Genomic DNA, 23,843 nt, shown 5'->3' on the forward strand with positions numbered 1-23,843 from the left:
AAATGCATTTGACGTTATGTTTTTGCATCCACAGCTTTGTCCTCTCTGCACAAAGACTGCCCTTTGCTAGTGTGGATGAATTGCAGGCTTTGTCTTCTGTAACAGCTGATTTGTCCTCTTCAGTTGCTGCCGTTGACTCAAAATCACACACACACCAATACTTCAGCATGAAGACTGTTAATATGAAATACATGGTTTCTGTGGTAATATTTAAATGAGTTTGATGTGTTTTAAGCTGTAGTGAAGAAATACAATTGCTTCTTCTATTGTTGCATGTTGATAAGGTTGGTATTTAAACTAAAGTATAAAGTTATTCAGCCACACCTATTTCAGAACATCTTCAATGTTGGCGTTTTCAGGAAAGGATACTTCATAAAACTGTTCACCAATAACAGGAAGCAAAAATGCTTCCAATACATACTGCATTTCTCAGCATATCAACCGTTTTTCATTACAACTAGACCATTTTTTTTGTTTGTTTGTGACATAAATGACGCATGAACTTGTGGTCACAGGACGACAAACAATAAAAGGCAGTGTACTATACAGAAATTAAGTAGGAAGAGAAGCGGCAGAGCTGAGTGACTGAGCAGCGAGGGAGGGTGAAACACTGCCACAGGAGGAGGCCATGCCATGAGACAGAGAGTGGGTGAGCGAGAGACTGAAACACAGTTCAGACAAGTGGATGAGGAAGTCGTGATGGTGAGCACATGGGTGTGGCTGGTTAGCAGCCTTTCAGAAGTGACACACAGAGGAAAGCACCGCGGATGAATCTTTGGACTCGGGCACCTCACAGGATGGATACCAAGGTAAGCATAAGAGCTCGGATGGGTGATTAAATATCAGAGGGCCGAGGGGTGTTTTTGGTTATACTAAAAAGAGATTGATGGAGGATGACAGACAAACGGATGAACAGACAGAGAGTGAGTTAGAGTGCTCGATGTGACAAACAGGCAGGCAGGTCAGGCTAGGGGAAGGTAAAGACGCCTGTACAGCCCAGGGGAAACAGGCCTCATCTTGACATATGCTCTGGAGTGAAATGAAGATTGGCATGACCTGCTAATCTGAGCTGTCGCAGCTCATGGCGGCCGCCGACGTTCACCTGTCACACTGTTCCACGCCCGGAGGATGAGCTGCCACCGGGATAGGTCAAAGATCGAGATTCATTTTGTGCTGGGGGTGGATTCAAACTGAGCCACTGGGCCAGACTTCCATCCGTCACTCTACCTGCCTCCCTGCATCTACCTGCTTGGCAGCTGTTGTTCTCTGTATTGCTGTAAAATTGTGCAATATCGGACAGCTTTTTTTGTTCACTTCTGTTTGTATACAGTGTTTTGTTTCAAGCTAGGGGCAACATGTTGTGAGGGGGAGGAAAGAGTGTGTCGCTCACTAGTAGGCCTACAGGATTTCCATTAAGGTAAAAGGAGTTGTTTTGACACATCCTCCAATGCCATTTTTTAATTGGTGACAGTAGCAAACTTTTTCATTGAAATTTGATCAATAGTGCCACAAAGTTCAACACAGAAATGTGTGGGAGGATTGCATACACAATGTGCGGCCTCGATCACTCATTTCTGACGCATGAAAAACATATCTAGTTATGATGTGTATCTTCTAAAGTTTGACATTCAAAGTAGGAATCAGTTTTTTTTTCATGCTGCGTGAGGACTGTGTGAGATGTTGCCGGTGTGCTTCAGGAGGAAGGAGAGGTGGCCATGCGGTGCAAAACCTCAATAAGTGCAACTTCCTCCTGTCTGCTGGATTTGCACTGCACAAAAGTTTCAGAAGTGAATGCTCTCTTGCTTTAGTCCTTTAATTTACCATTTAGTGTATGTTCACCTTGTACTAATGCTCTGGTTACACAATTATAACATTATAAACGTTGCTAAAAAATGGTGTGAATAAACCGTGTCTTCCTGTGTGCTCATGAGCACATGTTTGGTCTGCATGTTGTGTATCTGCTCCAATCCTCTGCAACAGATCCAATGTCTGCATTTATATGCGTTTGACCTTTTCTCATATATTGAGCCACCTATACTATTTGAAGGGCTCCAAATGACTTTTGCAGGTCTTAAGATGTTGTGATAACATGGCAGTTGAAATTCAACCTATTTTTTGTTGATACTTTCTTGCATCATTGTGTCACCTCATGTTTTTTTCTTTCAGATGTATTTTACCCACTTGGCCTTCTTCCTGTTAGTCATGTTTAAAGGTGAGTGTTGAGTTTAACGTGAGTCTGTGTAACCTTTGATGAACGGCAGCCACTTTGATCACAAACAACAGGTCAATACTATGCTAAAATATAAATACTCAAATTAAGTACAGGTTACAAGTGTCATACATCTGTAAAAACTGAAGCACGGATGTAACTATCTATTTAAAGTTGCTAATATTTTTCCTGGGCTACACTGCCTAGCTCTACTTGTGCATGACAGCACATGGTGTTGCTGCTGCGGTGCTGCTACAGTAGCCCTATCTGTCTGCATTGAGATGCCTTTGATTAAGCGGTTACAACCCACCTCAAAGGCTGCAACATGAAGGGAGACCAGACAAGGGGAAAGCAATACATATACATTTATTCAAAGAAGACCAAAACTAGCAGTGTTAGCCAGTGACGTGCAGCCAGCCAGGCAAGGGAGCGACCCGCCTCCATGTTCAGGAGGCGGGTCTTTATGGCTGGCACTCCCACCAGCCTCAGGTGTGGCTCATCAGCTGATGATGAACAGCAAACAGGACCCAGACCCCTAGTTGAAGGGAGCGGTCGTAGCAATGATCATCATTTATATAATGCTTCCTTGCATTTCATCATAAGAGTCATTTATATTCCTTTTAGACATAAAATGGCTGCTCTAACCTGTTAACCTAGAGCCGAAACACAGGTAGGCAGCGTGGCCATAACCACTGGTCAGATGAGGTGAGACTGTAGCAGCAAAGTCTCTGAGGTATGATGTATTCTGGGCAATGGTGTGTTTAATTGTTCATGAGTTGCTAATTAGCAACTAAAAGCCGCACACCGGCAATTTAATGTCATAACATTGGGGATCTTGCAAAGAACAGATGTGTAAATAGAATGGTCAAAAAGGATGCAGCAGAGACCAAGGTATTTCATTTTTGTTAAACCCTGTGGTAACTACAGTTTTCCATATGCATGTTGTGATCAGGGTTATTTTTTGTAAAAAATAAATAAATAAAATGGTGGAGTTCCCCTTTAAAAGTCTTGTCACTCTATTCTTAAATTTTTTAATTTCTTTATTGTTACTTATTTATTATTGTTTACTACTGTTTTTTTAATTTTTATTTCTCATTAGCTGTAAAAATACCGTAATAAAATATTAAGTATAAAAAAAAAAAAAAGTCTTGTCACTTATATTCTATAGTAGGATAATGTAATAACTTCTAAGAATACTGAGTATACAATTATAATGTGGATCTGAATGTGTGTTCTGAAGGTTTATCCCTCATCTCAGATAAGCTCACACTCAACATCTCATAACTGTAGATGACTAATATAAACCAAATTAAGGTTTCCTTCCACACAACATATCTGACAGGTCAAAAAAATTGAGTCAGACCTCTACTGCAGACGTTTAGCCAGGCATATGGGTTCATTAAAGTAGTTGCAATCACAGCATTAGCCTCAGAAAGTAGAGGTTTTGTAGAGGTCCGACATTAATTGGAAGGTGCTGAGAGAGTAAACAGACAACAGCCTCTCTGTCCCGCAGTCTCGCACAACAATCCAGTTCTGTTGTAGCCAGCGATTTTGCGAGAGCCACTTCTTTGTGTGTGCGGCACTGCCCCACTCACAGGACTCTAACTGTGACATACACTATGTGCATCTGCGGGGCCCCTCTCTCGCCGGCATGGCCAGACATTCTCAAATTGGGCCCGTGGCAGGAATAGATCACAGCATTGTTTGAGAAAAGTACACAACCCTGCTCTTTGTTCTTCCTGTAAAGTTTACTGTATCAAGGCCTCACTGTGAGGCTTCATCTGACTTGTGCTTGTGATTAAATTGTGTCTCTTTTTTTCCCTCGCAGTGTCGAAGGCTCTCACTCCCACAGCCGCAGATCAAATGCAGTCTCTGAGCAGCAATACGGCAAACTCAACGACGATGCCTACTGCTCCGACTCCTACTGGTACGGCACTCGTGGCTATCTGGAGAAATGCCACTTTGGTCTGGAGGCTGACATCTCGCTGTCAGTATGAGTTTCATGTGAATCAGTTGCTATCTTGATGTAACAGGAAGAAGAGTGGAAAACAGAGTCACCAGAGACGCTGACTCCTCGCCGGAAATCTTGCCTTCTGAACGAACCACAAACAAGAACAGTAGCACCAGCTACCGAGCCGATGTCCACACCACCCCATCACAAATGAAGAATTCCACAGGTAGACTGGGGGTGTAGGAAGTGCTGTATATGTGACGCCCATCATTTCAACTTGATGTGATTGTTATGTTTCTGTCCCTTTAGCTGCCGATGAGGGGACAACCAAACCAAAAACCAAGTTCCCACCCACTCCAGGTAACACATTTGCACCATCTCCATCACATATTTGAACACCCAGTTGGTGGAGCCATTAAGTTGAGCTAAAACATCAATAGCAAAGGCTTTCAGTAAGTTGTCGCCCTTAAAACTGATGATGAGGTAATTAGAAAATGTACTTGTTGAGATATAAAGGGAGAGAAGTAGAGTGAGAGCGTCAGAGAGTGCACTGATATGCATTAAAAAGTTTCCTAAGAGAGCCATACCCCTGAAATATTCAAAAAGTGAATAACAAAAATTGTAAAACACAGGAATGTATCTGAATTCAATTATGTATGGACTCTCAATATGGCCAATATAAGGAGTCAATATGTCCCAAAACAAATACAGTCCAATATATAAAATGATGCTTTTGCATTATAATTCAATTCTGTGTAATATATGACGTATATTAAATAAACATGTCAAGGAAAACTAATGTTTTCACCGTCTATATTTTTCAGCATCCACAGTGACATCCTCCTCATCCATAACTGTGAAAACCACCAAAAATGAAGCTCATCGCATTGTTGCCTGGGGTACCGAACATCTTTTACTACTCCACAGTTACCTTAAATGCCAGAGGCATTGCAGTTGTATTGTTATCTCATGGCAGACTTGACAGTATCATAATTCCCTGTCCTCCAAACAAAGCCCATGGCGGAGTGGTAGAACAGAGCTCCTCACTTCCTCTCTTGCCAACAGATTAATGCTTGATTATAGCTCATGCAAGAAGATACAATATGTGAGTCCTCGTGCTGTGCTGTCTTACCATGGATAGGGTTTGATACGCCATCAGCAGCATGTCAGCGGGGCCAGTCGACCTGTCGTGCTATCCCTTGATCCTGTCTCTCTCTTTTCTTGTCTAAGCTCCCTCTGTTCAACATTTAAACTTAGTTCAATGCTTTTCAAACCGCTTTTACTTCCTATAGATCCAAAGTGGGATGAAGATTTCAACTACGGTGAGAAGCTACATTTGACTTTTTTTGTGCGTATCGTCTTTCCTGTTGTGTCTATGGTTGAGTGTTTGATTTGTGTTTTGTGTCCAGATTATAAGTCCCTCCGCATTGCTGGACTGTCCATTGCAGCAGTGCTTTTCATTGTGGGCATTATGGTCATTGGCTGTAAGTGCAACTCTGAAAGACCTCTTTGTAAAGGACTGTAATTACTGTATAATCAATTGCACTTCTCACTCTTTTGCGTATCTCTAACTGTAGGTGGCAGGGCCTGTCGGCTGTCCAGATGTCACCAAAGGCCACCAAAGTAAGTACTCTGGTTTTTTTTTTATTTCATTCATTATAGTGAATGTTCAAATCCTGTATTTTTGCAGTGTTTGAGGAGTGCATGATTAGCACAAGTGCTACAGACAATGAAAACTGACAGACAGTCTAAATTACAGTCTATGTGCATGAAGGGTAGCCGTGCTTATATCACGCTCTTGGGGAAACTGCAGTTGAATGATTTAAATAATTTATATCAAAGGCTATTGGATGATATACAGCAAACAATCATTCATTTCAGACATATAATAGCACAACAGAATGCTGACTAAAACCTCTCATGATTAATAGATCAAAATGATTATGATTATGCTATTTGTTTGGCAAACTTGTTACGGAACTTCAAACCACATTGTTTATTTTCTTTACTGTGGTGTGTTTGATAGATATAATTGATTGCTTAAATACTGTTTGATTCCTTAATGGTTCTTTGTGTTTATTTTCCAGATCACATTGAGTGGTCCAAGGATACGGAGAGGGAGCATATGTACAGGAGTCCATCAGGAGAAAACAATTAAAACCTGGCACCATGTGTGTGTGTATGTAGTTGACTGTATGCTGCTTGGTGTCATAGAATAATACTCAATAAACATAGAAAACATGAATCATTCTGACAAGTGAAAGAAGTGAAACCATCACCCGCTTAATCTTCATCTAATATCATTTTTATACTTGCAAAACTGCAGTGAAAAAGGGATTACTTGTCTTTGCAAATAATGAGATGATTCATATTTTATATATTCACACCTTCAACCATGAAGCGGGCTTGTTTCTAATGACCCTTTATCTTATAACTGATAACACAGCCATTGGCAGTGTCTCACAGCCAGGATTATTATTAAAGGTCGTAAAGAATAACTCCATAACATCCTGTACTTGACAATCTCGCACAGCACTGAGACTGAAGCTGGGTCACTTCCCCCTCCTGATAGATACTTCACGCACTTTACCCTTTCAATCTCAACAAAAACGTGATGTTTAGTAAGGGGTGTCTAAGCCTCTTAGTGGCTCTATGCTTGTAAGTGAGTAAAGCCCCAGATTAAACAAGATCCACTGGCGCATTATCATTACATCCATATGGCATAAAACGGTGCAGACAATAAACCGGGGGAAAAACAAGCATATTTTATAACAGATTTAATGTCAAAAGCAACACAGAGTTCAGGATAGTTATATGATATACAATAGTATGAACTGTTCCAATTGCTACGAGAACAAAATCAAAGAGAGAGTATATGTGAAAACAGAATTGATTTATGATTTGATATGACTGAAATTGTTTTCTCATGAGCTAGATCGTTATATATTATATACTAATTATATAATAACACTAATGTAAATGCCATTGGCAAACATAATACATACAGTATGGGTTCATCTGGATACACAAGTGCATACACAAACGTGTATTCAACATTAAGTCCAAATTAAAAAGAAATGTGCTGCAAAATGACACAAATACAAATATTTTACATAATAAAGCTTTTAGAAAATAACTGACTCCACCTGCCACAACATGTTTTGCACAGAATGTATAAATGAACAGTGGAGAGAAGACATCACCCCTTAACAACACATGTATAAAAAGACCATTTGGTCAAATACATATGTTTTCCATTAATAGACATCATACAAATATTTAGGTCAGTGAATCTGTAAATACATATAATATATTAAAGGTTATAGCTGCATACGGTCTGACAATAGCTTTAGTGCAGTGGTTCTGAAAGCTGAATGCAGTGCAACACAAGCAGGACAAGACACAATAAGCAGCGGGGAAAACATTGTGTCCTAGAAAACAACCAGATACAAAAACATGCCCAAAAGAACTGAAAATGAAATACAAGAATGCTGCAAGTCGTACTGAACTTTATGTTCGTTATATTCGCCAGGAGGATGATGCGATCGGACGCACGTGTGCACGCGTGTCTGTCCACGGCTAATCTCACATTCTGCTGCAGCAAGCTGCATTACGTATATGTTGCTTTCCCAGTTGGTTGCGGTGACTCACATTTTCTCCACACAAAAATGTTTTGCTCGTCTTATACGGCTATTATACGGCCTGCCGACTCCTCACTCAATACTGTTAACCGACACCCAGACAGGGGCCGCAAGGTGAGTGCATTCCAGAATCAGTGAGTGAGACACACAGTGTGTGTGTGGGGGGGGGGAATATAGTTTGCACACTTTTATTGTTTGAGACTTTTTGAGAGTTTCATTTAATTTCTGCCACGATTGTATGACGTGTCTTATATGAACACTCCAAGCTGATTGGTTGCATATATTGCCACTTGTTTTTGAGTTTTAATTAAATGTGTTTAACAACGCCTTAAAGGGGTTAGCCAATTGTTCTGAAAGAGATCTGCACCCTACTAAGTGCATCTTTCGTAGTTCATATTTAGTTGCGTAATTCTGTTCACATTGATGAAGATGTTTTCTTCATTTGCTTGAGTTTTGTCATGCGTTTTTTTAAGTTGTAGTAGTTTGCACAAAAACAAAAAGGTAACCTCAATCTAAACATACATTATGTTGAGAAAGAACAAACATTTATTATATTAACATGAGTATTGTCACAGCAGAGAGGCTTTATAGAAAAGAATAATTGAGTCGAGTTTGGTCACATGCTGGGAGCAAGCTGGACCAAATATTAATAATATTTCTCTGCAGTATGTTTGCTTTCTTTAATAAGTCGAAGACGAAAAAAGCCCTGAAAGAGAAAACTCTGCTCAAATGTTCAATTGTGGTTTGTTTGTCCAACAGAAACAGTGAATATGACTAAAAGCATGACATAATAAAACTGAAATGTTTTGTACTGCAATTTTGGTTCAATAGTACTCCCTTTGAAATGCTGACAGATATTAAAGGCTTATTGGGCAATGCTATACTTTTTTTTTTAGAAACAACACATACTGTACACACATTGCTCAAATACGAACAGTAAAACAAATGCACAAACAATAATCACATCTGCCAATTTGTTTATGTTTTATAAATTGGGATGCATCATTTTTTAGACAATGCCTTAGCACAAATCAATAGCTACTGTACACCCTGAAGAGGACGTGACTGCACAATTGTTTTTGCTCTCAAGTGCGGCTGGAGTGGAGCCAAGAACCGTCTCCAGTGGCGAGATTAGCTGCAAGATTTAGTGGAAGCAAAGCGAGATCCTGCTTTGACAAATCCAGTGTTTAACCCCATGTAGCCATTCACTGTGTTGCTTATTCCATTATAAGTGTCCTCATGAATACTGTCATGTTGAACAGGAGCAGGTCCAATTCCCTTTTAACATTTACCACAGAAAGTGCCCATCGCTGTATTGGAGGAAATAAGGCAACCAGTGCCTCATGTTCCTGGACAGAAAGCTTTCTTTCACAGGGCATGATTGATTTCCATTTAAATGAAAACGGAGAAGCCATCATACTCTCTATGAATGAAACAAAAGCATTGTTGTTTTTCTCCCCAATCATCTCCATCTTTATTTGATTTGTTAGATTTGATCCCTCACTCACACCCAGCTTCTTTCTACGAGTAGAAAACCTCTGTATTTACAATCTGCGGGACTAAAGGGAACGCCTTTCAAAACGAGAGAGAGAGAGAGGGCGGAAAAGAAAACATAATTCATTGGCAATTAATGTGCTGCCCTGCAATAATATTCACACTGGCTATTTCCACTTGTTTCTTTTTTACTGAGGTTGAGAGGGGGAACAAGTTGTTATCTTCCTTTTGAAATGCCTCCTGTCATTGCCATTGGGCCAGGAACAGAAGGTGTCAGACAAGTGAATAGGAGAATGAAGTGAGCACTGGCCTGGCTTAGTGTGGATTAGCATGGTTATGTCTCACTCTTGGACCATTTCACACAGACAAGGTCTTTTCAACATGCACCAAATCAAACGCAAATGTATTTTCACTGCATGGGAATAATTTCTTGTTTCAGGTAGTAAGAAAAAGGGGGAGCTCTGACTGTGCTAAATTATCCCTTTTAACAAAAGAAGCTTTAAGCCATATTCACTGGCTTTGATTTGGATTCCTCAAATAGAATCCAATTGGGAGGTTTGAATGTGTTCCAAATGTCCCCAGATAAATTGCGTGTATGTGGTGCATAAACGACTAGGACAAAGACAAGACTATACAACAGTAAAAAATAAATGTCTCCTCTTTTGTGTGGTATTAAAACTGCTGCTCCGCCAGGAACTAGATGGCCCCTTTCTGGTCCTGCTCTGCAGGCACGAAGTAGATCCTGAAGAGAGAGAGGAAGGACCGGCCACAGGAAGGGAATACAGGGAAAGGGGGTGTTGGGGGGTGGTGGGGGGTACAGGGCAAAAGTATGTCATCTTCAAGATACTTTTAGGCTCTTTTTCAGTTTGTTAGCAGAAAGACACATGAAACAACTGTGCGTGTCAGAATTCAGGAAAACGAAACGTCTGCCTCACTCTGCAGGGCTCTGACAGGTGCACGGCGACTGCACTACCTCAGAACACAGCTCATCCCCAGGTGGGACTTCTAAACCTGGCAAGGCACTGTTGATCTAATAAGCCAGGGGTTGCTGTGTGATTAAGCCTCTTTTCAGCAGAGCGATCAGTCATCACCAAACCCTGCCAGAGCTGACTGCAGCCCCGGGAGGCAGCGAGTAATCCTGCAGAGGAATTTTAACCCTTGCAGATTGTCTTGGGCGTGCGTCTGCTCCACAATGGCGGTTCTCCTGCTGCTGTGAGATCTCAGGGAACTAACTTGAACTTCATAACCTCTCTAAGCCCGACCTGCAGGTTATGTATTACTGCACCCCTGAACAAAAGAAACTGATTGGTCTGCAGAAAGCCTTCCTGCGGTTAAATGTGCAAGGTGTACAACGGTTGCAAAAAGCAAAGAGAGCGTCTCTGTATAACTGGTTTTGCCTGTTCTGCTGTATGAGTGCTGTTGGCAGATTATGACGCCATCATGTTTACCATTGTTTTTTTAAATGTCTGAGCAGAGCCATCTAGTCAGGCCTCAGTTCATGAGGTAAGCTTTGGGACAAGTAAGTTCCTGTCCCATTGGTTACAGACCCAGTGGCAATCTCAAGGCTATTGTTTGATGGCTAACGTGGGCGTGGTCAATTGCGGAGGGCCTCAGGCTGTCACACTAATTGCTGTACAAGTCCAGACGGGCTCAGATGGGTGGATGCCAGTTACGTTTTTCCACCCAAGTGTTTTTCTCAGATTCTGATGCTGTAGGACGAGGTAGGGTTCACTGGCAAGGCAGCAGAAAGGCTGTTACCCATCAGACTGGTTCTATCTCCTGCAGACTGACTTAGCATAAAGTGGAACGTGCATCTCTCAAATATCAACTTTAAAGTGGAGAAATTTGACCTTACCCTTGCTGTCGATTGTGCAGGCGGCGTCTTACTAGCAGTAGAGCTGCAAGAAAGAAAAATATAAAAAGGTCACGACTATAAAAGAGAAAAGTTCATATTTGCTCAGGTATGCAGCTTTACAAGGCACACAGAGACTACAGAGATTCCAGTCATGCACCGAGGGCCTTTACAGCAATGCATTTGTCAACTGTGGAAATTAAACAAAATATTTCACATGGAACTCCATTATGTCAAAGAAAAACACAGAATACTTACTGATTATCGCGGCACCTGAAAGAGTCAACACAACCACAGCTACAATGATGATAATCAGGGTCAAATGATCTAAAAGAAAGAGGTAAGTACAGTGAGTTGATACCACTTCATAACATTACAGATCCTTGTTGTATACGTACATTTTTATACATGTACTGTATATCCCTAATTCTAATTGAAATACATCTCTCACCGTGTGTTTCTTTTCCTCCTACAGGTTCAGCTGGGCCATGAAGATCCCGATCTACAGTTAAGTGTCAAAAAGAAGAAATTAAGTATATGGGCATGAGCTTGTGTCTACTGAGAGGCTGCAGAAGGATTGTAGCTCTCACAGAGAGGCTGCTTCTCCAGGAGCCGACTGCCCTGTTCTAAACAGATCTGTAATTCTATCAAGTGTCCATCAAAGTGAAGATGAGGAGCGACGGAGAGAGGAGTGGGGAGAGAATGAGAATGCCAATGTTGATTAGCTGACCAGCAGGAAGGTGGAGATGTCGATGTGTTCATTGGCCTTTCGGCAGAATCCACAGTGGCTCTCCAGGGAGCTAATTGATTCCATTCAGGGCTTAATGGTTGGGAGGAGGGAACGCCAACAGGGGCCACAGACCCTCACATTTCACCGGACTGGAGCAACCCATACACAATGCTGACTGACTGACAATAATTCCAGAGGCCATAACCGTCACATGGTCTCCTCTGAACAGCTGCCATTACAGTGCTTATGGGTGTGACGCAGAAGAAACTAGAACATCCTACTGCCCTTCAATCCACTCTTGGGAACTGAGGTAATAAACTCACCTTTTGGCCTTACTGAATCCTCATCATCATCCAGACCTGTAATGGAAGGAGACATCAGCTGCTTGAACACCGTATGGAAATACATGTTCTTTAGTGTGAGCTTTTTCATATAATAAGAGTTATTCTATTGTACTACTCTAATAGTCAGAATAAAGACAACACCTAATTCTTTAGCAACACATTTTTTAGGTTTACGGTTTTTAGGAAGTGAGTTTAGGACCAAAGGATCTGAGAGTTATAAACGAGAATCAATATTGTACACAGAAAACCATAACCATAACCCAAAACTGAAAATGAGGAAGAATGTGAACGTTTCATGTGAGAGTTGTCCCACAACCATGCAACCATGTGGAAAAGAGAGTCAAAATGTGGAGACGGTTGAGAATCTAACATCTAGGAAAGGTGTATTTTCTCAAGCTATCCTATGAGACATAAAATCTGTCTGTAATGACCCTTGATATCTTTAAATTACTTTAAACATTGCACAAAGGACTTTTGTTTGACTTACCCAAAGTCAAACAAGGACAAAACACACATGTAGAAACTTGTTTCTAGGACAAGGTGTGAGAAATCCTTTCAAAACCACTTATCAAAACGTGTTCCTTGTTGTTGCATATGGGTGTGAGCTCTAAAATTAATAAAATCTCAGTGTAAATAAAACATTTATATTTCTGTCACGAAATTGACTTTGGGCAAGAACTTGTTGAAACGCATCATGACAACTGTGTCCAGCTGATTGACAGGCTCCATTAATTGCTTCTTTTTTTTCACAGATAAAGATGCATTACATACCTCCATCAGCGGAACCTTCAGTCTCTTCTGAAACAGCTGCAAATAAAGGTAGGGAGTTCGAACACTTTTACAATACAGTTCTTAAAAGTTAATATTATTCACAATCCAGATTACTACTGCATTCAGTGGACTGTACAACTATTTGGGCTACAGTAAGTTTAATGGTTCACTTGTATGTTCGAGGGAGTCTATCTGCTGCTCTTTTCTGTTATCTTATTTTTTATGTCAAGAAAGTACAGCATTAAGAATATTGTTGCTGATTTTCACATGCATGTTTCTTTAATGTTATTCTTATACGTACACACTCTGTTTCACTGTTGCACCTTCTCTTTTTGGCGGTTGTTTAATGTATCTGCACATACGCAGGTAGGTGAGGAAAGCGTCGCGGCACAGGGATGCACAGACCCTGATTAGATGTTTATCACCTGAAAACGTCACACAGAGATGAGAACATACCCGGAGCAGCTGGCAGCATCAGCAGCAGACACAGGAACAGCAATCGCATCATCTTCAAATGCTGCGGGGGGGGGGGGGAAGAAACCAAGATAAAAATATCTGCTATTAATATTCAGCCATTGATGTGTGTGGAATCTTGGTTTTTTGGTTTCCGAGATAGGGTGAGATGGAAAGCAGCAATGCTGTCTATTACTGGGGCTTGTGAGGCACTTTGAGCTTCAGGATCATATAATGCAAGTCAGTGGAAAACTACACTTTCCAAACCACCAACCAAGTCCATGTACAGTTTTAACTGGTTTAAAGTACGCATGCAAATCTAGACTGTAATCTGAGATGGGTGGTGACGAGGGGGTCAGTGACTGACAACCTTATTTCCTATGGTGCTCAGCGGAAAAACTTTTCTGAGAATTCGGTTACGGTCAACTTTCCAAAAGTGTCTATTCAACATTTTCCCCTCCGTTAAGCAGAGCCCGGGTGCTATGCTATGTGTTGAGCAACACAAAAAGTGTCCAATGATGTCCACTGACAAAACATTTTGGATTTATTGTATCCTGCCCAGCAGTAATCTTGTCATGTTCATTGGGAAAGAAAAAGTGTGAATTTGATTTCCCTTGAACACATATTTATTTGTCAACTTTGCAGGAGCCAAGCGATACTCTTCCATTGGCTGTGAGTTCTTAATTGGTGTATTGTTGTTCTTCTGGAGAAAACTGAGAACTTCCTCATGGCACAGGGCCCAAAACAAAAGCTACCTCCGCTGCCCATCATCACCACTACCGCATAGATGTGAAACGCAGATGTTCTTGGTCCACTAAACAAAGCCCCAGCTGTATCCAACACAATATGAATGCAGATATTTTTATAAATGGGAAAGCATGGGAATGACCTCTCTTCCAGTCTAACCTCCGGATGAAGCCTCATTGGCCAGATTTAGCCTTTGAGGTTGGCATGGGATCAGAAACCTATAGTCATTCAATGTTTGACACTGAGAGAACTCTCCTATTGACCTCTGTGCCAAATGTTAAACTGCGGGTGCCTCTTCATTGTTAGCCGTGCCCATTGTGTCCTTGTTTTCCTTAATAGTTAATGACTATGTGGTAAGAACTGAGGTGACCCGCATTGTTAAGGTGCTGGGCTGTGCGGGCAAGTAGCAAACTCCCATGTAAAACCCCCACAGAGCAGTTACTGGCTTAATGTTTAAGGAAGTGGATTATGCTCACTCTATGTAAATTGTAATTCCCATATTTGGTAAAAAGGAAGTGAAAAAGATAGAGGCCCGGGCATTAAGACTGGAGATTAGTCAAAATAAGTTTATTATTTCCATACGTCTTTTGACAGTTATTATATTATATATATTAAAACCTAGGCATCAGGAATCTGGCCATGAACTGTAATCTTATCTATCTATACATGCTGCCATGGGAGTCCATGTCTAACATCTTCCATGTGAGACAAATGTCCGAACAAGAACAGCTCAAACCTAGTCCACAACACGATTATCTTGATGCTAAATTAGCAGAACAGCGTTAGGATCTATTTTGGTTAACTATATTAAATGATGCTAATCACACAACTGAGGCTGATTGGATGGGGACTGTAGAGTGGGCTGTTCTGGCCTCTTCAATAGCTGCAGTAAATCTCCAAATGCAAACAACCTAAGAAGCTGTGAATAAAATCCCCTTCTGTATCCAATTTGCTTTTCAGAGTCGCTTTGGGTGAAATAATAAGCTGATCCAATTTGGAAATATTTATCAACCCAGTCCACTGCCTCTGTATCAAAATGGCTCCTGACGCTTGTATTATTTTTCAAATTGGGTAATATATTTTTGTACATTTGAATGCCGATTGAATTTGCTCTTTAATACCAGACCCAATTTGCAACATATAATAACCAGTGGCTTGGTTATAAAGCAAACATGCCGGCTGGCTGCTGGCTAAAGACACAAAGATCATAGAAAGTAAATGTAGAAATCATAAAACTGGAGTGTAGTGATCCAAGAAAGGCATATACTGTATTGTTGCTGGAGGGTGAATGTGTCTTGTTTTTGCTCCAGTGTGCCCAAAGCAGCTCTCCTCTGACAGGATTAACCCTTAACCACATACCTGTCTGGTCACCTCAAGCTTGTTCACCAGGTTTAATTTTGAATGATGAACACCTTCCAACCTACCCAGTACAATCTCTATCAACAAAGTACCCACAAACGGAGGTTTACCACATGTATATAAACAGAACTACTTGTAGTGACACAGACTCTCTCTTTCTTATCTGCTCGCACTGATAACAGCCCTCTGCTCAACCAACCACTGTGCATCGCTGACAAGACTTTGACACCGGTGATAACAATCACTAACGTGCAAAGATATTAGAGTTGCTGTAGCCTGATGAGTTCATGGGAAAACAAATACAAGTAAAATAATGTGAAAAAGAAGAAGGAAGATAGAAAAAGAAAAGAAAAAACTTTGGTTATTGTGAAGATGTGTCAACACTAAAAACAGACTTGCTCAAAAGAAACAATGAGCCCAACAACAAGGGATTCAAGTGAGAAAGGGGAGAAAAAGCACCCAGATCGTTTGTTATTCAATTTGATAAAAGTGGTAGCTTACTCTGATTCAGTGAAGAGGAAAAATATTCTTATTGAATTGTTTACTCAACTCTACCATCTCTACCGGAGCTGTATATCTAAGCAAGGTTGATGCGAGTTCTTTTTTTCTTCTTTCTTCTAAGGCATAACATGCTGTGCTACTGGACTGCCGACAAAGCAAAAAGGCAAAAAAGAAAAACTCACAATACCTCAGTTGATGCCATGCCGACCAGTGAGCGATCCACCATCGATAAACAATGCGTCTGACAACTAAGCAGTTATTTCCTATACAAGTGGTTTGTGGGTGACTTGTTGAGCATCAGGCCGATGAGGCCAACAGTGAAACGACTAAGAGGATATGAAAGAGTGCGTGTGACATAACAACTCTATTTGAGACGCATATCCTGCGTACCCCCCCCCCCCCCCCCTCTCTCTCTCTTTACATGTATGTGTGTGTGTGCAAACGTACAAACCCTGTGAATACACAAGAATGAGCAGATACAAGACTATACGGTTACATCAAAATAAATGTGCCATTTTCTACCTCGACTGTGACTAAAGCAGCAACAACCCGATTCAGGGCATACCGAGCTCTGGGCACGTACACCTCAGCTTTACTTTTTATCAGATTGAGACAAAGCGCTTTTGTCTTTGTTTTGTTAACAACACTATCACAAGGACTTCCACAGTCACATTGAGGGTTTTTTTTTACTGTCCAATCTATCTTAAATGCAGCCTCATCACTCTCCCAAGACACAAGCGCCGCAACATGTGCACAGACAAACCCCTGCAAAGATGAGATTTAAAGGGTTTTAACAAACATTTGGTTCCCCTGCCAGCTGCTTGATTAACAACTACAGAATAACACTTTAGCTGTTTGCAGACTAATGTAACAGGTCAAAAAGTCGAGCACACATGAGCACACCGTGAAGGGTTGAAAATCGAATGCACACAAACACACACACACACACACACACATGAGCACACCGTGAAGGGTTGAAAATCGAATACACACAAACACACACACACACACACACACACACACACAGGAAGTGAGAAAAGGGGTGCTGCAAGTGTGCAAAATCAGGTTTTTTTAATTTTTATATTATCAACACCCTCACCTTCTGTAACCGGCTTCCTTGCGAAGAGGAAGAAGTCTGCACATTTGAATGGATGAAATCAAGCTATTCTCACAGTGACTCACTATATAATGAACAGTGCGGCTGAAATCTTTCTCCACACTCTGAGAACAGGTGATAAACAACTCACAATAACTTCGGTGAACTTGGTGAGAAAAAGCTGAGAGAAAAAGCACAAAGTAGCAGCACAGCATGCTGCACACTGATGCTAATTATCTTAAACAAAATGTCCATAATATGTAAGTATTACATGACATGCCATGTGCTGAGGACATTAAATAAAAGGTCAACAGCTATACAAGAGAAAGACAGTTCTATTGCAAAGTGTGTACTGTGGTTTTAAAATTAAATCCTTGTGTGACCCCCTCTTCATCGGTGGCCCTGAAAATGTGAACGAGTCGTGTAACAGCGCAGACGACTCGTTAACAGGAAGAAGCTGACTCCCACTGCGCGGGCCGACTCCAGGGAAACAAATGCATTCTCACCTCCGAGGGGATTCACAGCCACCTCATATTGCGCCCAACTGCCGCTTCACGTTTGCCTCTCAGTCAGCGTTTTGCTTGTGAGGAAAACACCTCTGTGGGTCTTGTCTGTGTCGGAGAGCTGCTGTCACGACAGCTTCCTGGAAACTATGTGAAGATACTGCTTCGATGCGGATTGCAGCTTGAGGCCATGCATGACACGAATGTAGCTTAAAGCTGTGATAGGCCCAATAAAGGTATAACTTGCTGGACCAGTACATGTATTTAATTTAAAAAATCTGAAATGCCTCTACAAAGTTATGGTGGTTAAATGGTTTAATAAGGACACCTCAGATCAACACGTTTTGATTGTCAGGCGTACAAAACACAGGTAGTAAGGTTATATATATCGTTGCTGGCAGTGTGTTGCTAGCTCATCACTAAGTTGCAGTGTTTTGGTGTCTTCCCTGCCATGCAAATTAGCCTAAAATAAATCAGATGTAGGGAAAACTCAACTGTTACAGTTCCATTAACGTGCGTTTTTTCTTGTTTCAGTGCATTAATGCAGTTTGTGCTGCTGCTCCAGGTGTGTCTCCTGGGACTTGGTGAGTGGCAGGGTTTATAGGCTATTGTTTGTATGTGTTTAAATTAGATTCAATGGTAATTTGCACAAAGAGTGGGCTATAACCTGACTAGTTTTCCAGCATGTTTCTGCTTTCTTCACTCGGCTGTGTCAATTCTTACCCTGATCCCTTCTCTCAATATTTGCAGCATGTTTACATTAACGTTTTACTCTTTCACCGGCAACAAGTCTCAGCAGTTGTGCTGTCTTCCTTCTGTTTGTCTAGTTTTTGAGTGATGAGCAGGGTATGGCTATGTCTCAGCCCTTGGGACAACAAAAGATACTAATCTGTGCACTGCGAAAGGGATTTATGGTCAGTGATTGGTGTCTTGAGAATTCTTCAGTTATCTTTTGTCCACATTGGTGTGTGATTATAAGACATTATCGTATGTATACATGGATCACACACTTAACACCAATAATCAGTTTGCTTCTCACAATGCTTTTGCTGTGAGTTAAAAAATTTATTTTCTCAGTTAATTTTAACTTGTAGCTACAATTTGCCAAATGACAACACTTAACAGTATAAGCTTGTGCTAAAATCGTAAGTATTTGTATGCAAGTAAGTCCATTTAATATAATAACTGGAAGGTGAACTTACTTTTAAATGAGTTGTCTCTGTTGGTATGTTGTTGCTCCGGCGCCAAGATCCTTGTTATCATGGAAACTGCCAGAGTGAGTGTGCACGTTAATACAGGTGTAACCAGTCAGGAACTAGGAACTGTGTTCTTCATTGGCTGCTGAGCTTGTTGAAATCCGACACCACCAGTCTTATCTCTTACAAAAGTAAATACGCTGTGCACATGGGGAAACTTGCTCACTGCTCTCAGTAAATGGATTTCACTTTTTCTGCAAGTGTGGTGTTGACTGTCATACAATCAACTGCTGTCAGGGCAGTCCGTCTTTGTTGGTAAACCATGTGTTTGTTCACTTTATGTGCACAAATCCTGCTGTTGTGAGGTGGGAGCATATATTGAAATTATTTATTTTGAATACAAAAGTAACTACATTTTGTATTTTCCACCGCAGGCCTGCCCGTGGCCAGTCTTTGTAGGATGTTTTGGATTATGTTTCCACCACATAATTACCCAAATGTTAGCTACCAGTCACTGTGAAGGTTCTGGGAAGCAGCTTTGTGCCTACCTCTACCTCTCTGCTGACCAGTCAAAGATGATTCACCTGCCATTGCCTGTGGGAATGACCAGTGATCGCTCCTCCTTCCTCTTCAATGTAAAGTCTGGATGGCCTGTTACAGCCCTCTCCTCATTATGTACCCAGACTGGTTGTGACCACAACCTCCTTCATGATGTGTCCTCCTTGGGGGCCCACTACTATCCCATTACGCCTCACTTCCCTCACCAGATTTCTGTCAGCCAGATGGTGATCATCAGCTCAGACTGTGGGACATCAGTGGATATCTTCCTCTCAGGGGAAGTGCTTTTTGAAGATAATGTGTACCCCAGGGGTAGTGTCCTTCAGTTGTGTGTATAGGGGTGCTGCAGAGTGTTTACCTCCAGAGCAATTTCAGCCTCTCTGGCTCAGAGTTAATCTCCAAAGCAGCTGTAGGTGTAGTGGTTGGTTTTACCTGGTCCAAACCCACACTTGGGGATTGCGTGTATGAATATGCTGAACTCAAACCAATCACACACTGGAGTTTTGATTACATTATCCCTCCTTTGGTAAACACAGGAATGAGTTCCAGTTTCCTGTTGTTCAATGGCTGCTATCAACTCTGACCTGGACGTCACTGCCAGTACAGGGCGAAAGAACGTGTCTCTCGTTGGTGGCATCATGAAGGTCATTCCAGTTGTGACCTCAGATGAAATCCACATTATTAGTGACAGTCCCTTTTCAACTTGTTTACTTCAGACGTGGCAATGCACAACGTCCTTCAACTCTAACATTACTGCCATCTGCCCATCTGACAGTACCTGTGTTTGATTCAGGTGATGAGCAGCAAGATAACGGTTTTCTCACGGGAGAATTAAAGTCCGGTGGTATATTCTCCCAGAAGCCCAACTTTTCTTAGCTGCCAGTTCTCTTCCCATGAACAAAAATGTGGGACACTATCCAAGTACCATGAACAGGCAACTATATCCAGCAGTGTGTGAGAATTTTTTTAAATTTTTTTTAAAGGACTTTGCATTAGATGTGAATCTTTTGATGACTCCTAATCTGGTTAACATTAAAATGCTACATGTACGTTTTATTTCTGCTGCAGCTTCTTGTGGACAGCTGCACTGTGGTCCCAAACGGAAGTACTCTATCAAAGATGGAAAGTCCCTCTGTTCTTTGAAAACTAAAATATGCTCTGCATGGGTTGACTCTTACGCACATTGGATGGAAGAGATTTTGTCCTACAGGGAAACTGTAACTACACTTTAGTTCAGACAATCTGTCAAGGCATAAATGCTTCTGTTCCACTCCAGATTAATATAACCCGATCATATTTGAACAGCGCCACTGTCTCCACCGCCCACTCAGTGCAGATAAACATCCAAGGCTTTAATCTATCTATAGTTAAAGAAGACAAAAAACATGTTATGGTGAGTGTAATGAACAAATTGAAATGAATCATATAAGTTTTGTAGCTGTTAATTAACGTTGTATGTTCTTGCATTTAAACTTGTCGATTAATGGACAGAAGAGGAACCGCCCCCTCACTTTGGAGAAGGGGTCCAACGTGGCTCCAACGTTGTCTTAGACACTGCCTTCGGCCTAACTCTACAGTATGACTGGAAGCACCATCTCCAGGTTGATGTTGGCCCAGAACTGTATGGAGTCCTGTGCGGTTTGTGTGGAAATGTTAATCGCAGTGCCTCAGATGGCATCTTTGCCTCTAATGGCACAGATGAGACCCAGACTGTGGATTTTACTCTCCCATGTGTGGTGAGTGATGCAAGCTCCTGCATTGAAGATTATTTTGGGGGTGTCTCATGTCAAGTGTGCACTCAAAGCCCTTAAAACCTTTTGCAGGTTGCCACTCATATGTTGATCCTGAGCCATTTGTTCGTAGTTGTCTTAACAGCCTATGTGTCAACAAAGCTGCCTCTTCTATGTGCACGATTTTGATGGCCTATACTAACATCTGCCGAGGCTGTGCTGTGAGTTTTATTATTTTTTTAAGTGATAAAATGAATGGTTCATAAAAAGATTACGTTGTTTTTATACAGTTATGGTGTGTCCTATGAACAGCCACTATGAGATCTGCGGTTTGGCCAGGCAATGTGTGCAAAGTTAGGAATGGGCTGTTTGGTGGAAGAGCACGGGATGTGCATAGCCAAAGGAGATCTTCATTATTCCACCTTTGACGTGCGTAATTTTGATGTGTATGGTAACTGTACTTATATGGACTTCTCACTGTGCCACCTGGGGGGACCTGGAAGACTTTAGTGTTGAGGTCCCAAACCAGATAGAGGATGCTACAAATGTTTCTTTTCGTCGTGTTAAAATGACGGTCTCCAGTTATTCCATTGAGATGTCAAATGATCGGAGTCACAGAGTTATGGGAGATTCATTTATTTTCCTGCCGTACATCTAGACAAAGTAATGTTTCCGCCAATTGCAATGTTCACATTACTCCCCTAGTTTCAGGTAAACGGTCTGCTACTGCGTCTTCCCTCTGTTTTGAGAAAAGGCCAAATAAAGCTCCACGTGATTGGACTTTCAAAGTGTATCGAGACAGACTTTGTTGTGTTGTAACGTACAGCTCTGATGTCTTCACTGTTGAAGTGCCAAGGATCTACTCTGGTAATCTCTGTGGCCTGTGTGATGCTGATATTTCTTGGCCGTTAGACACTGGCAAACCAACCCTGAACATTAATGTGTGGATGTGCCTATTAACACACAAGGGTGCATTTCACAAGATTTGGCTCATAATGAAGGAAAAGATTTCTGTGCAAGGTTACTGGATACAGAGGGAGCCTTGCAGAACTGCCATGAAACGGTTGATCCAGAAGATTTCTACAATAACTGCGTTCATGACCTCTATTATAATAACCAATAAATGGGAGCTATAGTGGATGCATGGAGGGCTTCCAACTTTTGCAGTGAGTAACTTCGTTAAAATGCATTTATGTTTAATGTGGACAGAATAGGAATATTTTCAATGGGATGTTTTATTTCCTCCGTAGAGCCACTTCTGTCCACCGAATGGTGAATACTGCCTGAGCTCCAGTCACATGACTGACCGTGTAGAAAACCCAAGTCCTCGAGCAGCAAAATGCAAAGAGGGCTGTTTCTGGAAACCAGGGTTTTGCTACAGTGGTGGAGAATGTACGCCACATTCTGAGTGTGGTTGCATTCACGATGATGTTTACAATGCAATCCATGACAACTTCTACTCCGATGAGCACTGTCAGCTGCGATGTGTCTGTGTGGGCCCCAACAGAGTGCAATGTACCAACCACACATGTCCAGTTGGAACAAAATGTGCCATCCAAGATGGCCAGAGGATATGTCGTGCATCACAGCCTGTTAAATGTTCAGTCATGGGTGGCAGACACTTCAAGAGCTACGATGGACATAGCTTTGACTTTAATATGGCAATGCCATTATGTTCTATCCCAGGCTTGTGACGAGGAAGAGTGTGACCACGCTGTTGTTATCCAGCAAGGACGGCTGCACCTCGGGGTCCATGGAGGGAACATGTCTTTGGGAGCATTTGGGAAAAATAATGGTAAGCAGTTGCACATTCACAAACACAAATGTAAGTTTGCCTTAGTTGTAACTTTAACTTTTACATTTTCCAGATTGACGGTGTTTTGAGTGGTCTTCCTGTCCAATACCGCATTCTGGCTTGCAGACTCGTGCTGTTAAAGAAACAGGGTTTGTTGTCACTTATGGAGGGGCCTGATCTGACCAGATGACAAACTGAGCCCAAATATCAGACCTCGCAAGTGATGTTTCCACGTTTGCATTTTAATCGTCACTTTCACCAGCTGGAACAACCCGTTCTGAAGAATGTGGTCTCTGTTCAGAGTGCACCTCTACCATGGCAGCTGGATTTGCATCTAATAACCTCTGTGGCATGCTGCTTGATCCTGCAGGATCATTTGGTGGATGTCACGCCCCTGTCGACTTGTGTATGTCTAATGGGAATGAAGATTTGTTTTGCAGTAGTTTGAGAGGTTACACTTTTGCATGCCAGTCGGCAGGCGCAAGACTAAACTATGGAGGGGTCAGAAGTGCTGTGACTGTTATTGATGTTGAATTTCTTTTATGTACAGTATGTGTTTTATCAGTCTTTTGTGGTGTGCCGGTGCATGTAAATCATACAGGTCTGCACACATGCTTCTCTTGTATTTTTAGAACTCTGACAATACACTACAGCGAAGTTAACTGATTGATGTACAGTACGGAGGCTGGACTATGAACCCATTTGTTTTCCTCCCACAGCACTCTCATGCCCTGAAATCTCTCACTATGATATATATGTGTCAGTGCGAGCCCCGAGCCTTGTGGTATTCTAGCCCACATCCCCTGCCCGTGGGCCTGTTATGAAGGATGTCAATGTGAGTCTCAATATATGCGGTGGAGTGGAAATGGCTGCATCAAATCTGAAAAATGTGGTTCCTTCTTTCTACCTTGGG

General features: G+C 41.7%; 2 protein-coding genes across 5 annotated transcripts; one reads left to right on the forward strand and one right to left on the reverse strand.

Moving 5' to 3' along the window:
* The first annotated feature begins 558 nt into the window (after nt 1-558).
* Nucleotides 559-7,373, forward strand: fxyd5 (FXYD domain containing ion transport regulator 5). 2 transcript variants are annotated; one of them, XM_034553021.1, is made up of 10 exons: nt 559-809; nt 2,167-2,212; nt 4,038-4,136; nt 4,243-4,386; nt 4,470-4,520; nt 4,985-5,059; nt 5,453-5,482; nt 5,570-5,644; nt 5,738-5,783; nt 6,248-7,373. In XM_034553021.1, the coding sequence occupies exons 1-10, from the start codon at nt 768-770 to the stop codon at nt 6,255-6,257; spliced, it is 618 nt and encodes a 205-aa protein (XP_034408912.1). In that variant the 5' UTR covers nt 559-767; the 3' UTR covers nt 6,258-7,373. The 2 variants fall into 2 exon arrangements, with proteins under 2 accessions (XP_034408912.1, XP_034408913.1); XM_034553022.1 differs by lacking the exon at nt 5,570-5,644 and having other exon boundaries at nt 6,248-6,423.
* si:dkey-262k9.2 lies at nt 7,043-18,983 on the reverse strand. 3 transcript variants are annotated; one of them, XM_034553024.1, is made up of 8 exons: nt 18,854-18,983; nt 13,449-13,509; nt 12,993-13,028; nt 12,201-12,236; nt 11,599-11,649; nt 11,406-11,474; nt 11,151-11,193; nt 7,043-10,037 (listed from the first exon to the last, which is right to left on the reverse strand). In XM_034553024.1, exons 2-8 carry the CDS (start codon nt 13,498-13,500, stop codon nt 9,992-9,994), a joined length of 333 nt encoding a protein of 110 aa, XP_034408915.1. In that variant the 5' UTR covers nt 13,501-13,509; nt 18,854-18,983; the 3' UTR covers nt 7,043-9,991. The 3 variants fall into 3 exon arrangements, with proteins under 3 accessions (XP_034408915.1, XP_034408916.1, XP_034408914.1); XM_034553025.1 differs by lacking the exon at nt 18,854-18,983 and adding an exon at nt 17,655-17,828; XM_034553023.1 differs by lacking the exon at nt 18,854-18,983 and adding an exon at nt 16,240-16,402.
* Between the last annotated feature and the right edge of the window lie 4,860 nt (nt 18,984-23,843).

This window comes from Cyclopterus lumpus, chromosome 16 (assembly GCF_009769545.1).
Source record: "Cyclopterus lumpus isolate fCycLum1 chromosome 16, fCycLum1.pri, whole genome shotgun sequence".
NCBI lineage: Eukaryota > Metazoa > Chordata > Actinopteri > Perciformes > Cyclopteridae > Cyclopterus > Cyclopterus lumpus.

What these genes read in the sequence shown, in the direction of transcription:
- fxyd5 (XM_034553021.1), top strand. Translation starts at nt 768, where the DNA reads ATGAATCTTTGGACTCGGGCACCTCACAGGATGGATACCAAG. An exon ending in CAAGTTCCCACCCACTCCAG is followed by an intron (nt 4,521 to 4,984) that starts GTAACACATTTG and finishes TATATTTTTCAG; the next exon opens with CATCCACAGTGACATCCTCC. An exon ending in TCATCGCATTGTTGCCTGGG is followed by an intron (nt 5,060 to 5,452) that starts GTACCGAACATC and finishes TACTTCCTATAG; the next exon opens with ATCCAAAGTGGGATGAAGAT.
- si:dkey-262k9.2 (XM_034553023.1), bottom strand. Translation starts at nt 16,278, where the DNA reads ATGGTGGATCGCTCACTGGTCGGCATGGCATCAACTGAG. An exon ending in GATGCTGCCAGCTGCTCCGG is followed by an intron (nt 13,029 to 13,448) that starts GTATGTTCTCAT and finishes CTTTATTTGCAG; the next exon opens with CTGTTTCAGAAGAGACTGAA. An exon ending in TGAAGGTTCCGCTGATGGAG is followed by an intron (nt 12,237 to 12,992) that starts GTATGTAATGCA and finishes CTTCCATTACAG; the next exon opens with GTCTGGATGATGATGAGGAT.